The 23,459-nt window shown below is 41.7% G+C and overlaps 1 protein-coding gene across 1 annotated transcript in view; it reads left to right on the top strand.

Annotated features, from left to right (window-relative positions):
* The window catches only part of LAMA4 (laminin subunit alpha 4), a 102,262-nt gene extending 80,393 nt beyond the window's left edge, over positions 1–21,869 (top strand). Inside the window, exons 25-38 of the mRNA XM_063124767.1 lie at positions 585–727; positions 1,491–1,629; positions 3,473–3,610; positions 4,950–5,083; positions 5,833–5,997; positions 7,236–7,389; positions 10,850–11,043; positions 11,564–11,753; positions 12,013–12,168; positions 13,999–14,158; positions 16,346–16,476; positions 19,172–19,265; positions 20,655–20,774; positions 21,623–21,869. Of these exons, the coding sequence (XP_062980837.1) occupies positions 585–727; positions 1,491–1,629; positions 3,473–3,610; positions 4,950–5,083; positions 5,833–5,997; positions 7,236–7,389; positions 10,850–11,043; positions 11,564–11,753; positions 12,013–12,168; positions 13,999–14,158; positions 16,346–16,476; positions 19,172–19,265; positions 20,655–20,774; positions 21,623–21,768 (2,064 nt within the window). The 3' untranslated portion in view covers positions 21,769–21,869. The remainder of the gene's footprint in view (positions 1–584; positions 728–1,490; positions 1,630–3,472; positions 3,611–4,949; positions 5,084–5,832; positions 5,998–7,235; positions 7,390–10,849; positions 11,044–11,563; positions 11,754–12,012; positions 12,169–13,998; positions 14,159–16,345; positions 16,477–19,171; positions 19,266–20,654; positions 20,775–21,622) is intronic.
* Positions 21,870–23,459: the final 1,590 nt, after the last annotated feature.

Genomic DNA, 23,459 nt, shown 5'->3' on the forward strand with positions numbered 1-23,459 from the left:
ATTATTATTATTATTATTATTATTATTATTATTATTCATATCTGTGCAGCTTTGTTAATTTACAGAGGCGCAGGGCTCGTTCCTCTCCTCCCCCCCCCCTCGTTTTTATTTTTATTTACCTCGGGGCTCTCCTGAGCTCCTGGAGGTCCGCCCCCTTTCCTGTCCAGCCGATGGCAACTAATCAGAAGGTTTGTCTGCCTATGCAGACAAAAAAAAGTCTCTCTCTCTCTAATGTTCCCTTATTTGACAAACTCTTAAGCGCAATCCTACACCAAGGGAGGGCAACTTGTGGCTCTCCAGATGTTTAGGCCTACAGCTTCCATTATCCTTCACCATTGAATATGGGCTGCTGGGAGTTATAGGCCAAAACATCTGGAGGGCCACAAGTTTTCCAGCCCTGCTATACGCACTTACCTGGGACTAAGTGCCATTGAAACCAGTGGGACTTCTTAGACATGTATAGAACTGTACTCTTAATAAAACTTTATAAAATACAGTTATACTACTGTATTATGTGCCGTCTCGTATGCTGTCTTGTACTATAGTATGGCTTTTAACCTGCAATTCCCCCTCCCTCTTTTCAGATATCCGTTATATACCATAATTCCAAGAAAATGATCTTAGTCGTGGATAAGAGACATGTAAAAAGTATGGAAAATGAGAAGAAAAGCATGCCATTTACTGATGTCTATATAGGAGGAGCTCCTACTGAGATTTTAACATCTAGGTTAGTTTATAATCCTGATTCAATCACTATTAATTAAACTTCTATTGGAATACAGATAAATGTTAGAGAAAAGTCACCGACTAAATTTCTGTGTGTCAAGCTGCTGGTACACAAACTGGACCAATGAAAAGGGTAGCAGTCCTTTTCGTTTGTTTGTGTTCTTTTTTTTAAAAAAAATCCCTTTTCTAGTTCGCTTACACTCCTATTGAAAAGCATCCTATTTATCATTGCAATTTCACGTTCCTAGGGGAAAATGGAAATGAATAACTAAGGCCTTAGCTAGACCTAAGGTTTATCCCGGGATCGTCCCGGGGTCATCCCTGTACATGTAAATGACTCTCAGGGGATCCCAGGAGCAGGCAGGGATGATCCCAGGATAAACTTTAGGTCTAACTAAGGCCTAAGACTGTTTTAACAAAACCCAGATAGAGAGTTTTACTATGTGTGCGAGATATGCAGCTTTTAAAAACCATGTTACCCTACATACTGCTTGCCTTTTGTTATCCAGCATAGGACAAGTTTAGGAGTGTGGCCCAAAACCTCCTCACTTAGGGTAGGAAAACACCTTGACCCCAGCCTAGTAAAAGGTTTCGGAGCCACCTTACTTGTCACCACTGCATAGCATACATAGTGAACCTACTAGGATGGGCATGCCTCACACAAGGTTTTTCTTTTGCCAGTGTATAATGCAGTTCTGTGCATAAATTTAGTATCAGGATGTTAGCCCGCCTTTGCCCTCTGAACAAATGTCATTTCTTCGCAGCGGTGTCAGTTCACACCTGGCCATCAGTACCAGTTTTAGGGGTTGTATGAAAGGGTTCCAATTCCAGAAGAAGGACTTCAACTTGTTAGAGGAGCCAGGAACCCTGGGAATTGGCTATGGCTGTCCAGAAGAATCACTTGTAAGTATAGCACTGTGCTTACATCTTGTGGTGCTGGCTGCAGTTTTGATTTGTAGATGTATACGTTCTGATATTTTCCCCTATATGTATGCTGTGTTATTTTTCTCTTTTTATGCTACATGTCAGTAGAACTTATTATTGGTTTTTCTCATCAGCTTGTAATACTTAGGGGAAAGGAAAATATAAATTTCTCAAGTGAAAAGTCTTCCCTCTGAAAATAACATTCATTTAGCATAAAGATATGGGAACTAGCACTTAATATGCTATTGAATGTAGAAAGTAAATCACAATAGAAAAGCAATGTGGTAGGCCTACTACAGTTTGCATTCACCAGGTTTGTCAGCTTAATAAATATTTTCAGGCTTACCCTCCCACCACCCACTCCGTCTTCATAGGTCATAATTTAAGCTAGCTTTATTTTCAGTTCTGCATACTTGGGTAAACACTCTGACAGTTAGATACAAATCTATGATGCCAATAGCCAATATTTCAGCTCTAGCCTTTTGAAGTAACCAAAGGAACCCCCAATGTCAAAATGTTTTGTGGCCTCAAAGCTTCAAAAAGGAGAACAAAATTGAACACAGACATAAGGACATTTTCCCCCTTCAGTATAATTCCAGTACCATAGAACTCACTGGTGGAATTATGTTTTTGAAGATCTGTGATAAAATGCTCACTGTTGGCAATGGAGTCAGCATTTCACCTAAGAAGCTATTATTTAGGGGTAGCTGAATTGGAAAAAATATAAGGCTGTATCTTTATGGCAAAAGTTTAAGTGACAAACATTCTAGAGGTACGCGATCTACCAAGACTTTTCCCACTAAGCAGCATGAGCAGAGGATTGTGATGGGTGGCTTCCTCTTAAGGCATGTTCAGGCAATGGCTGTGTTTGCACATAACACTAAGCCATGTTTTATGTTAACGAGTAAACAAATGAGCAAATGAGCTTGTTTTCCCTATTTCTGGTTTCTTTCACTCCTGCCTATTTTGCCAGCCTTCAGAGGAAGCCTTTCCTTAATATGCAGCCTTGAGTCTCTGTATTTGCTTCTTTTAAAATTTGTTATGTTTTATTCTGTTTTTATTTTCATTTTATCTTGTACACCGCTCCAAAAATTTTCAATGGGGAGCGGTATGTAAATATTCTAAATAAATAAATAAATAATAAACAGCAGTGCAGATAAGCCATGGTTCTGGGTTCAGATGACAAGCCACAGTTTAAGGCAGACTTGGTAAGCCAACCACAAACTATGGATTCTATTTGTGGTTTATAGCTGGTTAATAAACCATGGTTTGTTTGTGGGAATGGGTTCAGACAAGCCAGCCTTCAACAAACCACACCATGACTTAGCATTATATGGGATGTATAATGAGCTTGGGAATGGTTTTTGGGTCCCTCTAGATCATGAGATCTTCCAGTTGAGATGTTATGTTCTATGCACAGTAAGAGTAGACATAAGGTGCAAGCTAAGACATATTCCAAATAACACTGTGCATATAGATTCCAGGTAGGAGTATCATCTGAATAGGCCCTTTCCCTGGGATGCACTTAAGCACAATTCACAAGCTATATTCATTTCAGCATCACTAGCACATGAGCCCCATTGAAAGGAATGGACATGATAAAGCAGCAGTGCTTGATGGATGTATTTTGGGATGCCAGGGGAGTTACAGAGGGATAAGAGTTCACCATACCCCCACAACACGTATACACTAAACTTAGAAATTGCTGCATAGTCTGTGACAGCTAAAGGCCCTGAACCCCTATGCATTCTTTTCTATTGTTATTTTCAAATGTTTCTCTCTACTGTCTGTATAATTCTTGCTTTGTTTACTTGCTGAGCAGATGTCCCGGAAAGCATATTTCAATGGAGAAAGCTACATTGCATCCAGCCAGAAAATCTCCCCTTTTCATGGTTTTGAAGGTGGTTTTAATTTCCGAACTTTACAGCCCAATGGACTGCTTTTTTATTGTGCTGAAGGAGTAAGTATGGTTTTCCCATTTTTAAAAAGAATATATTTATTTTAAAATAACTTGGGGGAAATATAACAAAATCTGCCTTTTCCTTTTTAAAGAAAACTGATTTTTTAAAATAATTTTACATATCAGTGGATATATTGCAGGGCAGCCTATGGACTAAATCCCACAGGCCCTGATCCAGACAAAACTACTTGTGCTTAGTCCCACTGAAATTAGTGGAAGTTGCAGCCAACTTGTTCATTTTATTTCAATGGGACTTAAACACAACCAATCTTTTCTGGATTGGGAACAAAGAACCTGACTGATGAGGCCATAGTGAAATGCCCTGTCTGATATAAAAACATAAGTCTTGAAAGTCTTGTATGCCATCGGATACAAAAAAATTAAGGTTTTTTGTGTTTGTTTTTTACCAGGGGTGTCCATGTGTACAGTCTGGGTTTGGAACTCTTGGTGGTGACAAAAATCAGTCAATGTTCCTCACTCAGGGAAATCCAAAAGCATAAGTGAGAACCTGTGGAATGCATGAAGCTTTCAGAGGCATTCTGTGCCAAAGCCCTCTGCCACCAAGTCCTCCCCCACCCCATGGCCGAGTTCACCCCCCACCCCAAGGTAGCTGGTTGGTGGGCTGGTTTGAGCATGATTTAAAGGGGGAAGACAGTGTGCAGGGAGAGTCCACAGCACAACTGCACTTCTGCCAGCCCTAAGGTGACCATATGGAAAGAAGAACAGGGCTCTATCCTCTTTTGTAACTGGTCACTCTAGTATAGCTTCCGTTGCTTTAACTGTTGTGATGAAGAGGGAATTTCACCAGGTGCTGCCTGCATACAAATGACACCTGCTGAAATTCCCTTTTCTAAACAACTGTTAAAGATACAGGAGCCCTGTCCTCATCTTCATATGGTCACCTTAGGGCCAGCCCATTATTCAGCTGTTTGGTAGACTGCCAGGAATGCAATTTAAATGGGAAAGAAAACAGGCAGGCATGGGTCTTCCAGCACACCATTTTCCCCAGCACAATTGCGCTCATGCAAGCACACCAAACAGCTACAGGGGGAAAAAGCTGACAACCCCACTTCCCATATACCCAGTCCCAACCCTGCATGTGTGTCACACACACACATACACACACACAACAGCTGATGTAAAAAAATAGACGTGTTAAATGCATTCACGCATTTAACATCCTGTCAAGTTTGGGCCCTTTACTCGATACACTTACTCTGTTTGCTGTAAAAAATAAAATAAAAAGCATTATAAAAATATTCACCAAACTTCAGAATCTCCACAAAACTTTCTTCCCATACTTTGTGGATCCAATGTATTTTCTTCTTCTATATTTCAGTCAGATGAGTTCTCCATTTCAATGGATAAAGGGACAGTTGTTTTAAATGCAAAAGGTGTCAAAGTTCAGACAGCAGACAGCTCCTATAATGATGGAAAAGCCCATTTTGTCATTACATCTGTCTCACCAGAAAGGTAAAGCTATAAAGTGCACATCTTATTACACCTGTAGTTCATGATTCCACTTGGAGATATTTGCTGAAATCTGAAATGTCATACTCTGCTTCCAGAGTGAGATCTTATTTAAGGAAGTCAGCATGGAAGAATTTTTTTTTTATTCTTTCCCAAAACTTGTAGGAACAGTTGATCTCAGCCTAGAATTATTATGACCTTTTATTTAGCACAATAACCTCATCTGTGAATCTTGTGAATACAGCACCAGTGTAAAAGATGGAGGACAAGCACTGATATATCATCACAACAGCCAAACTGGCAAAATAAATGCTGTCTAAATGGAGACATTTTTGTATACAGTTATCAAAATATACACATCTTTTGCAATTGATTTTCACTAATTTAATGTGGTTCTGTGTGCATTTTCTCCTACAATACACATTTCTGTGTGCATTGTGTGCAATTTGGTAATATTGTTTAAAAAGCTGAACCCAATTAATGTTGCACCCATCCCTACTGTAGCATATTGTCTTTAGCATAACAGTGAATGGCTTGCAAGTGATTTCAATTTTATCAGAAGAAGATACATGCTAAGAGGCTTATGCAATACTACTAGTTTCAGGATGCACTTTTGTGTTGAGAGTGCCACCTAGTGAATTGTTCATCAAGTTCAAGTTCATTGAAACAGTTACTAGCATACTGTATATTATCACTTGCTAAACAGGTGACTTTAAAAAACTCTTCATAAGAAGTATGGTTTCTGTCTGCAGGCTTGAGCTTTTGGTAGATGAAAAAAAGCGGATCACAGAAAATTTAGCAAAGGATGGACTTGCGGAAAAGTCTGTGAGCACCAAGAAATTCTACTTTGGTGGCTCTCCCGTCAGTACTGAATTTGCCAACTTTACTGGCTGCATAAGCAATGCCTATTTCATAAGGTAAGTACATTTTGACTAGTATCTGTCTTGTTCCTTAACCAAGATATAACAGGAAGGGTCCCTCAAACACTCCCCCCATTAATACACTCAGTAACTCCAAGGTTTACAGATGCAAAAAAAGAAGAAAATGTTGAGGGGGGGAAATCCCATGGAGTGGGCAGATCAAAAAAAAAAACTCCATAGGAGCTCAGTGACATGGAATGTATAGTGACTGATATTTTAAAAAGTGACAGTTGGATGGGATAGGTAATGTGATGGGTAATGGAATAGAGTGCGTTGGAAGGGAGAGAAAGATATATAGATATAAAAAATGGGTAGAAAGAACCATTTGCTGAATAAGTTGTTTCTGTGTTCATACTGAGAAGCTATTTAAAAAAAATATTCTCCACAGATTTCAATTAGGAAATCAAATTTGAATGTAGCTGCAATTGAGAACAAGTGTGTCCACCCCACAAAGCACATAATAGAGGGGGGAACCCAAAATGGAGAAAAACACCCCAAAACAGCCCAGTGGGGACTGAGAATGTTCATTGCATGGGGAAAGCTGACTAACTGCTAGGGTGCGGAAAAACAGAGGGGAGTAGAATGGAATGGAGTGGCTGGAACCCTGAACAGAAAGACTCCATGCTACAACGTTTTGTTGAAGGGCCCCACATGTCCTCATAATATTGGCCACTTTACCTAATTACGTTTTAATCTATCAGTACCTACTGGGAACCTCTAGGATCAGATGGGATTGAAAAAGGTAATGAATATATTAAAAATGTACAAACTAGAGTGGAAAATAATCAGACACTGGATACACCACTAGAAAACTTCCTAAAAGTTAGTAGGAGCCTGCCAACAGCTTGTAATTTTCAAAGTTACCAAAAGTCTCTGATGAATGGCCCTGTTTCTGCTTCTGCCTTGTGACTGAAATTTGATATGGATTATTTCTCCAATTATGTTTCCATTCTCAGTCAAAATAACAACACTAAGTTTGAAATGTATAAAAACAAACATACAGGCCATGACCAGCAGTGCTCAGCAGTGCATGCAGCAAAATCTTTGTCTTCTTAGCAGTGGAAAGGCAAAGGGCTCCGTGTTCCCATGGATCAGTTGCATTCACATGGAGATCTCATAGACAAGGCATTTTTTTAAAAAAGAAGAAGTAGAAATTAGGTGTTTTCTTAAAGGAAAAAAAATCTACATAGAAAATAATAATTTCACGGCTACATTGCACTTTGTTTTTAAAATAGATTGGATCGAGATGTTGAGGTGGAAGACTTCCAGCGATACCCTGAGAAAGTCCAAGCGTCCCTTTATGGATGTCCTGTTGAATCTCCTCCAGCTGCCCTTTTCCATAAGAAAAGAAAAAATTCCTCCAAATCCAAAGGAAGCTACAAGAAAGAAGTTAGCATCCGCATCTTGTTTAGCTACTGAAACGTTTTATTTATTTATGTGTTTGTTACATTTATATCCCGGCGTTTCCTCCTAGGAGCCCAAGGTGGTGTATATTATTCTCCTTCTCCTCCTCTCCATTCTATACTCACAACAACCCTGTGAGTGACTGGCCCAAGGTCACTCAGTGAGCTTCATGGCTGAATGGGGTCTAGAACCCAGATCTCCTGAGTCCCAGTCCCACACTCTAATCCCTACACCTCACTGTTAAAATTAGTTAAAACTAACAAATAGCATACTTCTTTTGGTCCATGTTGTGTGGGTTCAAAGTCTTCCTGTTTGAGCACTGCCCTCATTCTCAAAAAATCTCTTGTAGAACTCTTCTCTCATAAGAGATAAGTCATAAGAAGATAAGAAGAGCCATGCTGGATCAGACCAAGGGTCCATCTAGTCCAGCACTCTGTTCACACAATGGCCAACCAGCTGTTGACCAAGGACCCACAAGTAGGATACAGGTGCAACAGCACCCTACCACCCATGTTCCCCAGCAACTGGTGCACATAGGCTTACTGCCTCTGGACTGAAGCTTACTGCCCCTGATATTCTGAATCAGCCTTAGGCAAATTGAAATTTGTCCCCATAAGGGATTTTTTTTTATTACAGTGATTTAACCATCACACCATTTACGCTCTGGATTAATCAAGCTATAGTAAATACTATGCCCAGATACTTGAGCATCATCCCTCTTTTACCTATGAACATGCCTTTCAAAAGTGGACAATACCATGTAGGTTCTCTCAAAGATATTTGTTAGATATTTAAGGTAGGCATCCATGAAATTTTACAGCTCCTAAAGAACTTTAACTAAGGCCAGATCTACACTAAGCATGATATAACACTTTGAAAGCAGTTTGAAAACGGTATATGAAATGTGTCATGGGCCCCAACTGTTATAAACCATTATAAAGGGGTAGTGTAGATCCTGCCTAAGCTTTAGAACAGGGCTGTTGAACCTCTTTCAGCCCAAGGCGAAATTCTATTTGGAGAAGCTCTTAACAGCCACATTTCAGTGGTGGGTGGAGCCAAAGGCAAAAGGGGCGGAGCAAAAATAACAGCATGATTTAGCTTAACGCTCTGCCAGTAACTAAACCCCTGGATTCACATGCAGCGCACAATGTCCGGGAAGGAAGCAGTATGTTGCAGTCGCCATTGGGGCGGGGGGGAGGAAGCAGCGGGTCACACAAGACCGAGGCCCTGCTCCAACGTAAAGTAAGGGGGAAAAACTTTTCCCAAAAAATCGCCCCCCAAACCCCCTCCCTGCCATCGCAGGGGTGGTGAAATTGCTGCCATCCCCTCCCCTGATGGGAATGGAGCTGCATGGCTCCATGCCTGTTTCTGGTGTCATGCTTACTCATGAGTAAGCGGGCACTAGGCAGGACAGGTGCCCACACCTCCTGTGGTCTCAGGACACTGCTGGGACAGTGGGAAAAATCAGGATAACTGGGGAACCAGTTGTCCCGGGGAAATGGAGGGGTTGTCCCTGGTTGCCCCCAGGATCATGTGGACGCACAGGGACAACCAAGGGACAACCTCAGGATAAAAGTCCTGTGTAGACATGCCCTAAGTCTTTTTGGCATTTTAGACTTTAAAATGGGGGGAAACTGCACAAAAGCGGAGAAACCACCAATTGGTGTTTGGAGAAAAAGGAGCATGGCCTTCTGGCTAACCCCAGCTGGCTGGTTGAGCATCCCAGGTAGGCCAGATTTGGGTCTGAGGATCCCTGCTTTAGAGGCATTTACCTGGGAGGAAGCCCCATTGAGCTCAATGGAACCTTCTTCTGAGTGTAGGATGTGTTGTTTTTTATTTATATTACATGTATAGAGCAAGAAAAGTTGTAATTCCATTAAAGGATAATATATATTATTTATTTATTATTTATTGTATTTATATACCACCTTTTTTCCTCCAAGGAACCCAAGGTGGCATACATAATCCTCCTCCTCTCCATTATATCCTCACAACAACAACCCTGTGAGATAGGCTGGGCTGAGCATCTGTGACTGGCCCAAATCCACCCAGTGAGCTTTCATGGCTAAGTGGGGACTAAGGCCTTTGCTAGACCAGCCTATATCCCAGGGTGATACCCGGGATCATCCCTGTGCGTCCAGATGACGCACAGGGGATCCCGGGCGCAGGCAGGGATCAACCCTCCCTGGCCCCGGGATATAGGCCTACCCTTTGGCCCCGCTTTTTCCCGCGGTCTGCAAGCGTGTGGCCCATTTCCGCAGCTTTTCCCAGCTCCACACGATTACTTGCCTGGAGCCAGGAGCAATGCACCCATGAGGGCTAGGGTGAGGGGAGCAGGGAAATCAAGTTTAAAGAAACACACACACAAAAACCACTTACCTTGCCACTCGTCCTCTCGTGCGCAGCTGGCCCTTTAAAAGTTTTTTTAAAAAATGGCAGGCACGACGGCTCTCTTCTTGAGCTTATCGCATCTCGCATGTAAACAAGGGTGAGATCTTGCGTTATTCATAACGCGAGGTCTCCCTTCCTCTCCCCCAGATTTTCACTTAGGTCTCGCAAAGGCCTAAAACCAGGATCTCCCTGCTTCCACCAACACTCTAACCATTACACCACACTGGCTCTACCTAGTAGATCTACCAAATATACCAGACATGTAAGAAAATAATCACATGTCATTATATTAAGAATACTATCAGTATTCCAAAGCTCCAGGGGTAATCCTGGTTATACCCCTCAGTGCTGGAACTGGAGTGGAGCATGTTTCCTTGACCCCCTACATATTTTTACTGTGGGTCAAGGAAGTTTTCTCCCAAAATTGTGAAGAAACATTTGATGTGAGGCCTGAAGGCCTGTTTCAACTCGGTTCTGCTCCACCCTTAAATACAGCGTTGCTGGGGTCTGATTTTAAAAGCAAAGGCAACAATGGGTGAGGGGACGTGGACCCTTCCGATGACACCCAACAATTATTTCCCATAGTCTCTCTTTCCAAGGGCTTCTGAATGTCTGAGCCAATTTCTGTTCTAGAAGTTTGTCTGAGAAGAAAAGCATCTCAGGTAAGGTGCAAATAGGACACATGCACTGAACTTTTTACGTCTTCTCCCCTGTATTTAAAAAAATGGGTCTGCTGCATTCACTTCTAGTATAGCCCTAAGATATTTTTATTGAAAGGTGTCATTTGAAGACAGTACCAAGGAGCAATAGTTACATATTTTAGGAGGAGATTTTCATTTTCTAAAACCAATATAACTGACATCTAGACTTGTTTTACCATCAGCATGTGCAGTTTTGGTGTAACTCACAGCTGGTCTGTCCAATCAGTACTGCAGTGAAGTTTAGCCCTGCCCCACCTGTACTGAAACAGAATGTACAGACAGAAAAGTAGGGGAAATGGAAATAGTGCCAATTCCGCAGCAACGATTTAATTTTTGATTTCCTTTGTATGAAGATTGGACAAGACAATGAAGGACCGTCACAGTTTCCATCAAGCATAGACAAAACAGATCAAGAACTGAGAGTTCAGCGGGATCCACACTGTCACTTGTCCAACAGCCCCAAAGCAACTGAACATATGTACCTGTTTGGAGGAACAGCAAATAGCCGGCAAGAATTTGATTACTTACCAAAGGATTTCAATGTAAGGTACAGTGAGCTAATAAAACAAGTGTGATTTTTTAATACTTATTGTTATTATTGTTATTATTATTATTACATTTCTGTACTGTAGCTGAAGCTTTCTGGGAGGTTTACATAAGATTTGAACAATTAAAAACAATATACAAAATTTAAAACCATAAAACTATGCAGCATACACAAAAATATACATCTAAAAACAACTATAAACAATATAAACAGCCCTAAACTGTCAGCCAAACCTAAAAACAGATCCGGGATTGGTGAAGATCATCACATCTTGCAAATGTCTGGGAAAAGAGAAAAGTTTGATCTGGCGCCGAAAAGATAGCAATGTCGGCGCCAGGCAGGCCTCGTTGGGGAGATCATTCCATAATTGGGGGGAAGTAAGCTAACTAGAGGGATTTTTGACATTGCACAAGTGTTTTTCTCTATATCCTGTATACATTTTTTCCTTCACTTTGTAGAGGGCTGTTGTGCACTGATTTCTATTCACACATTAAAATGTTTTTTGTTGTTATTTTGACAGATCTCAGTTCTCCATTATGCTAAAGACTCATTCATCCCATGGGATGATCTTCTATGTCTCTGATCAAGAGGAGGAGAATTTCATGGCGCTTTTTATTGCCCATGGCCGACTGATTTTTATTTTTAATAGCGGCCACCGAAAATTAAGAATTAGAACTCAGGAGAAGTACAATGATGACCAATGGCACAATGTAAGTTAGAGGCAGCAGGTGCAAACCATGGCATGCTTTAGAAAACTGCTGTTCAAAAAAAAAAAAATCTGAGGTTTATTACAATAAAATAGTAGACTTAATAATGATGATGAACAATATGGCTCTCATACCTGTTAAGTCATACCACAATTATCAGAGTTGCAAAGTAAATCCAACAATCTTTTCTAAAAAAATTGTTATGCAATACATTTATATGTTTTTCAGCCTCTGTGTGTGTGTTGTTGCTGTTGTTTTCTAGGTAATGTTTGTTCGGGAGAAAAATACTGGCCGCTTGGTAATTGATGGTCTCCGAGTACTAGAAGAGAGACTTTCCTCATTTGATAATACATGGCGTGTTGATAGTCCTTTTTATATAGGGGGTGTAGCACCAGGAAAAGCTGCCAAAAATATCCAGGTAAAAGTATATTTTCCACAATAAAGCACGAATACATATATTTATTAAGAAGCTAACTATACCCCCCACAAAAAAACTAAAGAGATAAACTGAAGGTCAGCATGCTGTTGGGTGTTTTACCAAATGTTTCATATAAAGCTAAGGCACAGAGTGACAATCCTGACCACACAATCCTATGCATGTATGCTCAATAGCAGTTACTCTCAGGTAGTTTGCATAGGATTGCATCGTGAGGCCCACTGAATTCACTGGGAATCATTTCTAAGTAGGAGTGCATAGGCCAGATCTACACTAGTCTTATAACGTTGCTAGTGTCCCTTTCTAACATGGTTCTCTGTATCACGGGACACACTAGCGTGACTTACGTTTCGCTGCAACGGAACTTCAGGGCACATGGTTCCATCCTTCCGTTGTTCTCCCTCTTCTGTGAGAGCTGCTGGATTTGCTCTGCCCACTGCCTGCCTCATTCCTAGCCAGCAGAGCAGAGCAGGGCAGGGCAATAGTCATAAGCACACACAAACCTCCTCCCAAAACATCTTAATATAAATCCCAGGGAATTGCCTGAATGCATAGGAGCCAGCCACTTTGCTGAAGCTAAGCAGGGCTCGGTCTGCAGCAGCCCCGCTGGTCATGAGTTTTGGACTTTGGACCCTTGTTAATTTTCCTGCACGGAGCTACAGCGATCCTTTGAGCACTCCTCAGCTCCTTTGCAAAGAGGGGGGAAATGTTAAAAAAAAATCATTAAAAAATCAACCGATGACCCAATTTCATTCAAATTTGGTATTTGAATTACTGTGCCAATTTTGGTGTCTTTATCTATAAAGCTTACGCAGATGTAAGCATTTGTTTAAAATCCTACTCCTGCGCCCACAGCAGCGGCTCGGGCGAACCTTTTGCAAAAGGAGCACAATTAAGGCTGGATGCATGGGACTACTTCACAATCAAAGCAGATTCTAAGGTGGAAAACTTCTGAGTCCTTTGCATGCAATTGTCAGTGATTGCACAGTGTAACGCTGGTGTGATTTATCTGCTGTAGCAGATAAGATAGCAAACGGGGCGAAGGAAGGAGAACAGGAAGTGGGCGGAGCAAACCAAGCAGCTCTGAGAAAGGGAGAGGAAAATTACCGGTAGGACGAGGCACATGAATCTGTAGCCACGCTGGAACTAAGAAATAGAACCTGTAAGTACAACTCATTTGCAACGTTGGAGACCCAGGGTCACGTGACGCTGTGCGTCACAGTAACCCATTCAAAACGTTAGAATAACATCAGTGTAGATTCCCACATAGAATCGCACTGTGAGTCTTTTACAAAAGCTTCTCTGAGATTGAGAGAATATTTATAGCCTTTTCCTCATGCTAACTGCATAGTAACCAACAGAAAGAAAAAAATTACTAAGCTCTGCATTTGTTTTGCAATTGAGAATATATCCTGGATGTGAATCTGTTGGTAGTTTCTGATTGCTAAGTTTCTGATGGTCAGTAGTAGACCCTGGACCTCCTGAAGAAATGAGCATAAATACCTCACTACAAGCCTTGAAGGTCTGGGAATGTTCTAGCTCTGGATTTCCTATATCAAACAGAAGTTTGAGCTACAAGGCTTCTCCAACTCTATGATTAGAAGATAATTTAGGGTGCTGTGACTTAACGCCAAGAACCAAGCACAGCATGAGAACCTCCATCCTTCTCGGCTTTCCATTTCTTTACTGAAAATGGTGGGCTGTGTCCATAGGATTTATAAACAATTGTACACCCAAATCATATAGAAAGACCAAAGGATTTCTCTTTCCCTTATGCAGCCATTTTACTTAATCTCCATTTTGTTTTCTCAGATTAACTCAGTCTACAGTTTTAGCGGTTGTCTCGGCAGTTTACAGCTTAATGGAAGGCCAGTCACTTCTCCTTCACAGACATTTAGTGTAACTCCTTGTTTTGAAGGACCATCAGAAGAAGGAACATATTTTTCATCAGAAGGAGGATACATTATTCTTGGTAACATGTCACTAGTCATTGACTGTTTTTATGACTGTTCCATCAGAGTGATGTCTGTATTCACATCAATTGTCTGTTAGTGAAGCAAGAAGAGATAACTGAATTGATTTTCAAACATTTATTTTAAAATTATGCTGGGTTTCCTGCTATCTTATTGGCACACAGTGGAATAATTTGTTCTAAGCATCCCTTCACCTGCTCTACATACTCTATTGCATTGGCAGCAGAGATCCTTGTCACCATAGCAGTGACAGCACTATTGCTATAGTAATTCCCAGATCAGGTCCAGCAATTAGCACAATGCCATATAAACTTCTCCTGCTGACCTTCAAAGCTCTTCACGGTCTAGCTCCTGCCTATCTCTCCTCTCTCATCTCACACTATCGCCCCGCTCGTGCTCTCCGCTCCTCTGATACCATGCTTCTCACCTGCCCTAGGACCTCCACTTCCCTTACTCGGCTTCGTCCTTTTTCTTCTGCTGCCCCTTACGCCTGGAACGCTCTTCCAGAACACTTGAGAACTACAAACTCAATCACTGCTTTTAAGACTCAGCTCAAAACTTTTCTTTTCCCTATAGCCTTCAAATATTGAGTTTGTTCTGACTCTATACTGTTAGCTTCTCCCTACCGGTGCCTGTTTACACTTCCCTGTGCCTGTTTGCATTCTCCTTCCCTCTTTATTGTTTACTACAACTTATTAGATTGTAAGCCTATGTGGCAGGGTCTTGCTATTTACTGTGTTATCTGTACAGCACCATGTACATTGATGGTGCTATATAAATAAATAATAATAATAATAATAATAATGCTCTGGCAGAGGAACTGTGAATGTCACCACAAATATCACTACATTTATACAGCAAATGGAAGGATCAGTTTATTTAACAATGAAATCTAACAAATGTCTACTGAGAACAAGAAATATGAAGGCCCGGAATAAAGCTGGAAAAATTGGGGGGGGGGAGTGGTTTTTATTTTGTTCCACACACAAAAATAGCAAAAACTTGAACAACTTTGGGTTATGAAATATTTCCTTTTAGATTTTAAGACAAAGTATTTGTATATTGTTACCCAAACTTTACTCACCCCAAAATGATTTAGAAAAACGATGTAATAAGAATATATTTATAGAAAGACTAGAGATGTAAAATGTCCTGAAATAACTAAGCCAAGGAGGAAAATGTTTTTTAATCCTCTCTATAAGATTTCCAGCATTGTTATTTCTTTCGTTCCTTATTAAAATTATTGATCTAAAGTATATTTTACTGATAGATAACATGTGAGTAGAATCACCATTGTGCATTTTGACAGTTTGGGTTTTTGTCTATAGAGTCCTGTGTTTCTGATGCTGTTGCAGTCATGTAATGTAGTTTTAATCTATGCAGACAATAATTACAAATTTACTGAGTTTACTTTTAAAAATTAAATATAAGGATAATTTTATGAGCAAACTAAGCTATATATAAAATAACTTTAGGAATACAAGGGCTGCTTTATGTTCCTAAAGCAGCCTTCCCCAACCTGGTGTCCTCCAGATGTTTTGGACTACAGTGCCCAGCATGCCTGACCTTTGGCCATGCTTCCTGAGGCCAATGGGAGCTGAAGTCCAAAATATCTGGAGGGTACCAGGTTGGAAAAGGCTGTCTTAAAGTAACAAAGTGACTTTAGATCAGTAAAAAGCGCTAAAAAAAAAAGTGTTGCTTATTTTTCTATTTTTCCAAAATTTTCAATATTTCTGGAGTAAAAAAACCCACCTCAAAATGCCCAGAAACGTTACCTCTATGCTCAAAGCTAAGTTCCATTGAGTTTAATGGGGCTTACTCCCAAGGAATTGAATATATCATCACAGCTTTAAAATGTTTTTGAATTTTGTTGTTAAGTGTTAAAACACACTATCTCACAAAACCAGCACATTGTTCAAATGGTGACTGAGATTCTTCTACTATATACAAAGCAAAATTAAGGCAAAATATTCAAAGTCAACATTGCAGAGTATGACTCCTAAAAATAGTCATTCCTTGGGGGTTACAAAATAATAAAATACTTCCAAGATGAGAAAAATTAAGATATATCCAGAATTGGAAGCCATAGTTAGATCTTCATGTCCTGTAGCAGATGGGTAACTACACAATTAACCTTGGGACAAAAAGAACAGTCTGTGATGATTTGTCTTGATTTCCCCTTGCAGATGAATCCTTCAGTTTGGGTCTAAAATTTGAAGTTATTTTTGAAATCCGTCCTCGAAGCAGTTCGGGAATCCTAATGCACGCACACAGTGTAAACGGAGAGTTCCTGAACATGCACATGAAACAAGGACAGGTATGAGGAAGGACTAACAATTCCCTTCACATTTATCTATGAATGCTTTTCCAAATGGAATACCCTACTCTCTTTTTGTCATGTGCATTTGTGTACAAACCAACTCACTCTTAATATAAACAGGTTCTAGTTTCTGAAATAAATAACTCCACCTAACTAGAAAAGGCAAAATATACCCCAATTGTAGTCCTTCAGTTTAAAGTACAGAAAGAGTCAACTGTCAGCATAACATCAGAACACTTCAGTTATAGCATCAATAAAAATGTTGCGTGTCAAGATGAAGGAAAAGGATGTTGACATCTTGGTGCTGCTGCCTTATGAAAGCATTAAAGATGTATAACTGCTACAAATGGGCTACACTGTACACTGCTACAGATTAGGTAACGTTTTTTCACTTGCAGATCAATTGATCATTTATTTATAGCATGCATTCAAACTATCAGAGCTCTACTCAGACCTCTGTGTGTGGCAGTGTTTGTGTAAGGGTTCTTGAATAATATGTGGGGAAGTGAGAAAAAAGCCAGAGACTGAAGAACAAACAAAATCAGATTTTTGGGTGGGCAAAAGCTCATACTTTTTGTACTGTACAGTGCTGAGTGGTTCTGAAAATTAATTGGTTTTATATATATTAAAATATATGCAAATATTTGAGCTAAAGTTTATGGGCAGAATGCAGTGGGGCACTTCTCATTGGATTATCCCCCAGTCAGGGATTATCCCCCTGAAGATTATCTCTTCAGTCCTGCCAATTCCATTGCACAACCTCCTTCACTGCTTTCACAACAGCAATTTGGTCAGCAACATGGCAACAGGTCAGCGGAGCTCACATATGGGGGGCTCCACCGACCTGCCTCCTTCCAGAAATGAGCATTTCTGCTCATTGCCGGGCTTCCCCTAGGAAGTGCTAAATCTCCCTTGCGTAAGCCATGGATCATAAGAATGTAAAAAGAGCCATGCATTATCAGACCCAGTTTTCAACTAGTCCAGCACTCTTTTCACGCAGTGGCCGACCAGCGGACTCACAAATTGCGGAAGGGAATTGGCAGGGCAGAAGATAATTGGCAGAGGCATAAGCGCTCAATTGGATTTTACCCTATGGTGATGCTTCTATACTGTAGTAGCTAAGAGTATAACCTGGGACTTCTGGTTCAAATCCTACCTTAGTCAAAAACTCAGGAAGTCCCTGAGTGCAGAGTAGTGCTTTTAGGATGGGGCAGGGAGGGTACTGCAGGTGAATAGATAATCCTAAATGGTGCTGGAGAAAAACAAAGCTGCAGATCTTCCACTTCATCCCAAGACCCTTCCTCACTCCAGGGGGGAATCCACACGTCGTACTGAGGCCGCTTACATGCAGCCCCAGTGCACCCCGAAAACGATCGTGTAGCTTGCCTGTAAAAGAGACGAGGAAGAGGTGTCCTTGCCGGCGGCGCTGACGCCACCACCACCCACCTCCCTCCTCGCCGGTCGGCGAGCAGAGCTCGGCGGAAGAAGGCGGGGTGGAGAGCGGAAGAAGCTCTCCACCCCGCCTTCTTCTGCCGAGCTCTCCGAGCCAGCAGGCGAGGAGGGAGGTGGGTGGCGGCGGCAAGGACGCCTCTTCCTCGTCTCTTTTACAGGCAAGCTACACGATCGTTTTCAGGGTGCACTGGGGCCGCATGGAAGCGGCCTCAGTACGACGTATGGATTCTCAACAGAACATCCCATTTTGCCTGCAGCCGATCACAGCTAGCTGTAGTTTTCCATCCAAGGAGCTTTCCAGGGGCAAAACTGGGCTGCTTAGGTGGGCAGAGCTTCCCCCACGCACTGTACCAGCAGAGCACTTCTCCATTCCCTCCTAACCCACTCCTAGCCAGCAGATCTGGGGATTAGGATTGCTCCGCCCAAATGTATTACAATTAACTTTGAAACCAAAGTGCATTCAATGTGCATTCAATATTCATTAACTGACTTTCCCCTTTATGTACAGTTTCCCCTTGCAGGGCCAGATCTATACCTTGTGTCAAATCATTACGAATGTGGAATAAAAAGCAGGGGGGAAACCACTTTGAAAGTGGTATACAGAATGTGGATTGTGCCCCGACAGTTACCAGTGCACTTCAATACCACAGTAAAGCAGTAGTGTAGATCTAGTCCAGAACATAGGTTTAAGCAGTGCAGCAAGATGAACTTAAATAGTTTGTTGGCTCCAATGAAATTAAGATTATGGAGGGGGGGATCTAATAGCCATACTGAAACATCTAAACAAAAACATTAAACGTTCCAAAAGACATTGGAGGCTACTGAACACTCTCAAGATAGATAATGATAGTACACGTTCTTCATTCGCAATGTTCCCACCATTCTAACTCCACATTTCCTAATGACCTCTTATGCTTATATGTTCCTTTGGATTGTAGTGCAACAAAACATGGTCTGAGTATTAAAAGTGTAGTCCTTAACATGTCTACTCAGAACTAAATCCCATTGAATTCAAGGGGACTTGTTTGCAGGTAAAAGTGCATATAGGATTGCATCCTAATCATTAGGTACTAAGTGAGAAAGTACAATAGTCCTTATGCCTCCAGTATAATATCCTGATAGCCTATTCTGAGACAGTAAAAAAAAAAAGGTGTGATTTATACTGCTGCTTTTTTTTAAGATAATCAGATATTTGCAGGCAAAATTAAGCTTCTAAATGTGAATTAAATGGTTTTACTAGGTTATTGTGAAGCTGAACAATGGAATCAAAGACTTTTCAACTTCAGTTACACCAAAACAGAATCTTTGTGATGGCAGATGGCACAGAATTGCAGGTGAGTAAACCCCAGAAGCTGTGCTAATAATGGTGATACCCGATCCTCCCTTTCTCTTAGTCTAAATAAGGCCAGGCATGTGGACAAATCAGGCAATGTTCAGACCCTGAGATTCTGTGGTGCAAACACTAAGCTATGAATTCTAGCAAAAGAGTAGTAGAACTGAAGTGTGCTTAAACCATCCTGCACACTAGACCAATAAACCACTGCTGGAAATACACACTCATTAAGTGTGTGGCTTCTGCTGAAAATTGCAACCATGCAGTTAACCATCACCACCCATCCTAAATGGCACACAACATTGTGTGCTTCCATGCTCCAGCCCATTGGCTGCTACTTGCATCCTGATGTGTGTGAAATGTGTATGCAAGCTGTGTTTTTGTGTTTGCGCTGTTGGGTCAAGGATTTATGAATGTGACAAGTAGTCTAGGTGTGTGTATGAGAGAGAGAGATGTGTCTTAGTGATAGACACTATGATGTATCTGTTGGAATACACCAATTATAAGTGGTATTGATGCAGTCTATAGTTATGGTCTATTTAGTTTCATAGTATCTGTTCTGACTGGCAGATAGCAGAGCCTTTCCCAGCTCTGCTACCTAGAATCTTCTAACGGGAGCAGGGATGGGCAGCTTGTGACCTTCCAGATATTTTGGCCTACAACTCTCATAGCCAATGGTGAGAGATCATGGGAGTTGTTGGCCAAAACATTTGGAGAGCCACAAGTTGTCCCCGCCCTTGAATTGAAGCCTTCCACAACAAAGCAAAGTGCTCTACCATTGAGCTGTAGCATGCTAGTATGACTGCCATTGGCTCCTGGAATTATGCTCTCTGGAGTATCCTGATGATGCTGTGAGTGCTTCCTCTCTTATCAACCTGCCCAGTCACTGAGGTCATCTGAGGGCACATTCCTGGTGGCCCTATGATCCGATTGAAGTCTACCAGAGCCTTCAGTGTGTGTGTGTGTGTGTGCGGCTTTATATGGAATTCCCTGCCTTTGGAGGTCAGGCAGGTGCCAACGTTGCATTTCTTTTAGTGCCTCCTGAAAGTGTTATTGCTCCAAGAAGCTTTTCCTAAATGACCCGCTGCAGTTTTATCTGAACCTTGTTCTTTGAAAACACTTTTTAATGGTGTTTTTTGTTTTTATTCTTTTACTCTATTTGTTCACCACTCTAAAATCTTTGGATAAGGAGTGATATGCAAATATTGTAAACAAACAAATAAATATCAGCTGTTGGAGAGTAGGTCCAGGATACAGGGTAGGAGCCTACCTATTTAGGATATTCTGGTCCTTTCAAAACTGTATTTATGAAATAATGTATACTCCATAAGTAATAGAAGCAGAACGTTTACCAGTGGTTCATAACATTGTTGTTTGCTTTGCATGACAGTTATTAGAGATGCCAATGTGGTGCAGCTGGATGTAGATTCTGAAGTGAATCATGTCGTAGGACCATTAAATCCAAGATCAATTGACCACAGGGAGCCTGTGTTTGTTGGGGGAGTACCGGGTAAGAGTTGTCATCATTTTGCTACCTTATTTCCAACAATGACCATAGTTTATTATTTTAAAGATTTTTTCTTCTGTAAAGTAAAAATCATATTTATTTAGCAAATTTCCACATTTTGTGTAATTCTATATTCATTTATTTTGTTGAAGCATTAATCTCCTTCTCAAGTAATACTTTTGTACACACCGACTACAGAACATGGAACTTCCTTCTATGCAGAAGTGCAGAAACGTTGTTTTAATGTAACAGAGTAAACTGTAAACCTGTGCTGCAGTAATGGTCAAGAACATTAAATTTCTCGTAATACTATTTCTATGCCCCCTGAAAGTCAATTAAGAAAGCCGCTAATAATTGAGTATCTTGGTAGCTCCTTGCCGTGGTTCAGTTACTCCTCTCTTCATAGCTCCCTTACCCACCACCCTCCATGTGCATGTGAGTAAGGCCTAGAGGAGGGTTGTGGGGGTGGGGTTGCAGGACTCAGGAAACTCCCAGGGGGAGGAAATAGCACCCCCTTTCCTTATGCAGTTTCCTGGATACAACCCACCATCTATTATTGTTGTAGTTGTAAAAAAAAATATGTTTGAATGTTGAATCAGAAAGATTCAATGATGATTTTTAAAACTTTTACTGAAGATTTCTTTAAGAGTCATTCAGCAGGTAATTTTTAAAACCTGCTAGAAATCAAAGTTGGGCAAAGGCAATAAGTGCATTTAAAACAAGTCATATTCTAGGACACAGTTGTGCCCCATTTTGTTAAGCCAACTCTAAGAAGCACCATTGCATGTAGATATTTTAATCTCATTTTTGTGCAACTTATGGTTATATGTGTGTTTTTAACCTCTCTGCAGAATCTCTCCTGACATTCAGCCTAACCACACGAAATTCCTTCACTGGATGCATCCGTAACTTTATGATTGATGAAAGGCCAGTAAGTTTCAGCAAGGCAGCTTTGGTCAGTGGTGCTGTGAGCATCAACATTTGTCCTGCCGCCTGAAAAGCTGATGAACTGCAAAACTGCCAGACCCTGTACAGCAGAAAAGGAAAGCAACAAGAAGCAGCTGTGCCGGGGTCAATCTTCAGTACCAAAGAATTAAATATATATATATATAGCTCAGTATATGTCAATGATAAAGCATTATGCTTATATTCACTACTGGGAATTTGTTACCAAATCAGAAGCCTTTAAACATGTTTTGCAGTGCACCAAATCCTGGGGTTTGGGGACAGGGGCCATAGCTCAGTGGACAGAGCACATGCTTTGCACATAGAAGGTTCAATCTCCAGGTGGTGCTGGAAAACTTTCACCTGAAACCTTGGAGAGCCGCTGCCTGTCAGTGTTGACAATATTGGGCTAGACTAGATGGACCAATGGTCTGAATCAGTATAAGGCAGCTTCCTATGAGATAAATATATGGATACTCCCTGATGTAATATCTGGGGAATGAAGATTACCATCCCAATCCTATGCAGATATGGGTGCACCTAATCCTAATGAAATAATGGTTTAGGCATGCCTAACGAAATAGGGTTATGGCTGATGTGTGAATCAACAACCCTAAGCTCACTGCTTTGCACCTGAAGAAATGGCTTCCACAGCATGGGCAGCAAAAAATCCCTTTTCTCTGATTGTGAATGCTTATTGCCAGCAGTAGAGGCTGGAAATCCCTCGCCTTTCAATGGCAAAAGGGAGTAGCTTGCTTGGCATCTGGGCCTCTTCCACACACCGTTCCGAAGGCGCCCCGAAGCCCCTTGAGGGCGCCCCGAAAACGCTCATGTAGCACATACCTTAATCGTCCCCAGAAGAGGCGGAGGAGGAGGTTCCTTCGGCAGCGCAGACTGCGGGTGGGCTGCTCCTGGCTCCGGTTTCCTTTAGCCAGCAGGCCCTGCGAGAGCTCCCAGCAGCGGGGCTGGGTCGTGGGAGGGAAGAGAGCCGACGGGCGAGGAAAGGGGAGGGCGCCTCCCACGCCCCTGGGACCACGCAGGGGCCGCCACTGCCACCCCGCTGCTGGTAGCTCTCGCAGGGCCTGCTGGCTAAAGGAAAACGGAGCCAGGAGCAGCCCGCCCGCAGTCTGCGCTGCCAAAACATGCCTCCTCCTCCGCCTCTTCTGGGGACGATTAAGGTATGTGCTACACGACCGTTTTCGGGGCGCCCTCAAGGGGCTTCGGGGCGCCTTCGGAACGGTGTGTGGACTCCCTGATTAGTTTTCCTCCCATTTTCGGTGCACATTCAAGTATGGGTTCAGCTTCCCCCCCCCCCACCTTTCATTCATTTCATGGATTTTGTTCTAGCTGAGCCTGGGTGGTAAGCCTTTTTAGATGCAATTAAGATCATGGAAATATCCATGGGTCACAAACAAAGTGCAACTGTTCACAGGAAGATCTTGATATTTTACTTCATTCCATATGAATCATTCCTTCAGCCTGGAAAGCTGAACCTCAGGTTCCATGAAGGAGCATTCCCCAGATGATGACACCCTGTTTCACTGGCTTTATCCCCTTTCCTCTGACCACCAATCTTTTTGGGTTTCCTGGCTTTTCCACATCCCCCACTTAGTTACTGGCAGTCAAAGATTCAAGCTAAAATATGCTAGTATTTGGGTCCTACCCCCTTTGGCTCCACTCACCCTGGAATGCAGCCCGAGAGCTTCTCTGAAATCCAATTCAGCCCTCAGGCTGGAAGAGATC

This window comes from Elgaria multicarinata, chromosome 4 (genome assembly GCF_023053635.1).
Source record: "Elgaria multicarinata webbii isolate HBS135686 ecotype San Diego chromosome 4, rElgMul1.1.pri, whole genome shotgun sequence".
NCBI classification, from domain to species: domain Eukaryota; kingdom Metazoa; phylum Chordata; class Lepidosauria; order Squamata; family Anguidae; genus Elgaria; species Elgaria multicarinata.